Source organism: Ascaphus truei, chromosome 2, assembly GCF_040206685.1.
Source record: "Ascaphus truei isolate aAscTru1 chromosome 2, aAscTru1.hap1, whole genome shotgun sequence".
NCBI lineage: Eukaryota > Metazoa > Chordata > Amphibia > Anura > Ascaphidae > Ascaphus > Ascaphus truei.
Window position 1 is genome coordinate 934,763 of NC_134484.1, and position 1,579 is coordinate 936,341.

The 1,579-nt window shown below is 56.8% G+C and overlaps 1 protein-coding gene across 1 annotated transcript in view; it reads left to right on the plus strand.

Moving 5' to 3' along the window:
• ADCK5 (aarF domain containing kinase 5) overlaps positions 1-925 on the plus strand; it is a 48,325-nt gene extending 47,400 nt beyond the window's left edge. The window contains exons 10-11 of the mRNA XM_075589209.1: positions 762-792; positions 896-925. Coding sequence (XP_075445324.1) covers positions 762-792; positions 896-925 — 61 coding nt within the window. The remainder of the gene's footprint in view (positions 1-761; positions 793-895) is intronic.
• The last annotated feature ends 654 nt before the right edge of the window (positions 926-1,579 follow it).

A 1,579-nucleotide genomic window follows, 5' to 3' on the forward strand; every position in this document is an offset into this window, starting at 1 on the left:
TGTGTGGCCCTGTGTGTGTGTGTGGCCCTGTGTGTGTGTGTGGCCCTGTGTGTGTGTGTGTGGCCCTGTGTGTGTGTGTGGCCCTGTGTGTGTGTGTGGCCCTGTGTGTGTGTGGCCCTGTGTGTGTGTGGCCCTGTGTGTGTGTGGCCCTGTGTGTGTGTGGCCCTGTGTGTGTGTGGCCCTGTGTGTGTGTGGCCCTGTGTTGTGTGTGTGTGGCCCTGTGTTGTGTGTGTGTGGCCCTGTGTTGTGTGTGTGTGGCCCTGTGTTGTGTGTGTGTGTGGCCCTGTGTTGTGTGTGTGTGGCCCTGTGTTGTGTGTGTGTGTGGCCCTGTGTTGTGTGTGTGTGTGGCCCTGTGTTGTGTGTGTGTGTGGCCCTGTGTTGTGTGTGTGTGTGGCCCTGTGTTGTGTGTGTGTGTGGCCCTGTGTTGTGTGTGTGTGTGGCCCTGTGTTGTGTGTGTGTGTGGCCCTGTGTTGTGTGTGTGTGTGGCCCTGTGTTGTGTGTGTGTGTGGCCCTGTGTTGTGTGTGTGTGGCCCTGTGTTGTGTGTGTGTGGCCGTGTGTTGTGTGTGTCACTGTGTGTGTGTGTGTGTGTGTCACTGTGTGTGTGTGTGTGTGTGTCACTGTGTGTGTGTGTGTCACTGTGTGTGTGTGTGTGTGTGTCACTGTGTGTGTGTCACTGTGCTGTGTATTTTGTTATACAGGGACCGCAGAGCAATGTGTTACGCTATGTGTGTGTCACTGCACTGTGTATTGTGTCCCGCAGGGAACGCACAGCGCGGTGTTCTGCTGTGTTAGTGTGTACACACTGTGCTATGTATTGTGTCCCGCAGGGAACGCACAGCGCGGTGTTCTGCTGTGTTAGTGTGTACACACTGTGCTATGTATTGTGTCCCGCAGGGAACGCACAGCGCGGTGTTCTGCTGTTAGTTTGTACACACTGTGCTATGTATTGTGTCCTGCAGGGAACACACAGCGCGGTGTTCTGCTGTGTTAGTGTGTACACACTGTGCTATGTATTGTGTCCTGCAGGGAACGCACAGCGTTGTGTAAATTGTGGAGATCCATCGTGCTGAGAAACCATCAGGCTATGGAGAAGCATTCCGCAGAACTCGGGGTCACAGGTGTGTGTGTGTGTGTGCGACACGGCTGTGTGGGTGTGTGACACGGCTGTGTGGGTGTGTGACACGGCTGTGTGGGTGTGTGACACGGCAGTGTGTGTGTGTGACACGGCAGTGTGTGTGTGTGACACGGCTGTGTGGGTGTGTGACACGGCTGTGTGGGTGTGTGACACGGCTGTGTGGGTGTGTGACACGGCTGTGTGGGTGTGTGACACGGCTGTGTGGGTGTGTGACACGGCTGTGTGGGTGTGTGACACGGCTGTGTGGGTGTGTGACACGGCTGTGTGGGTGTGTGACACGGCTGTGTGGGTGTGTGACACGGCTGTGTGGGTGTGTGACACGGCTGTGTGTGTGGGTGTGGGACACGGCTGTGTGTGGGTGTGTGACACGGCTGTGTGGGTGTGTGACACGGCTGTGTGTGTGGGTGTGGGACACGGCTGTGTGTGGGTGTGGGACACGGCTG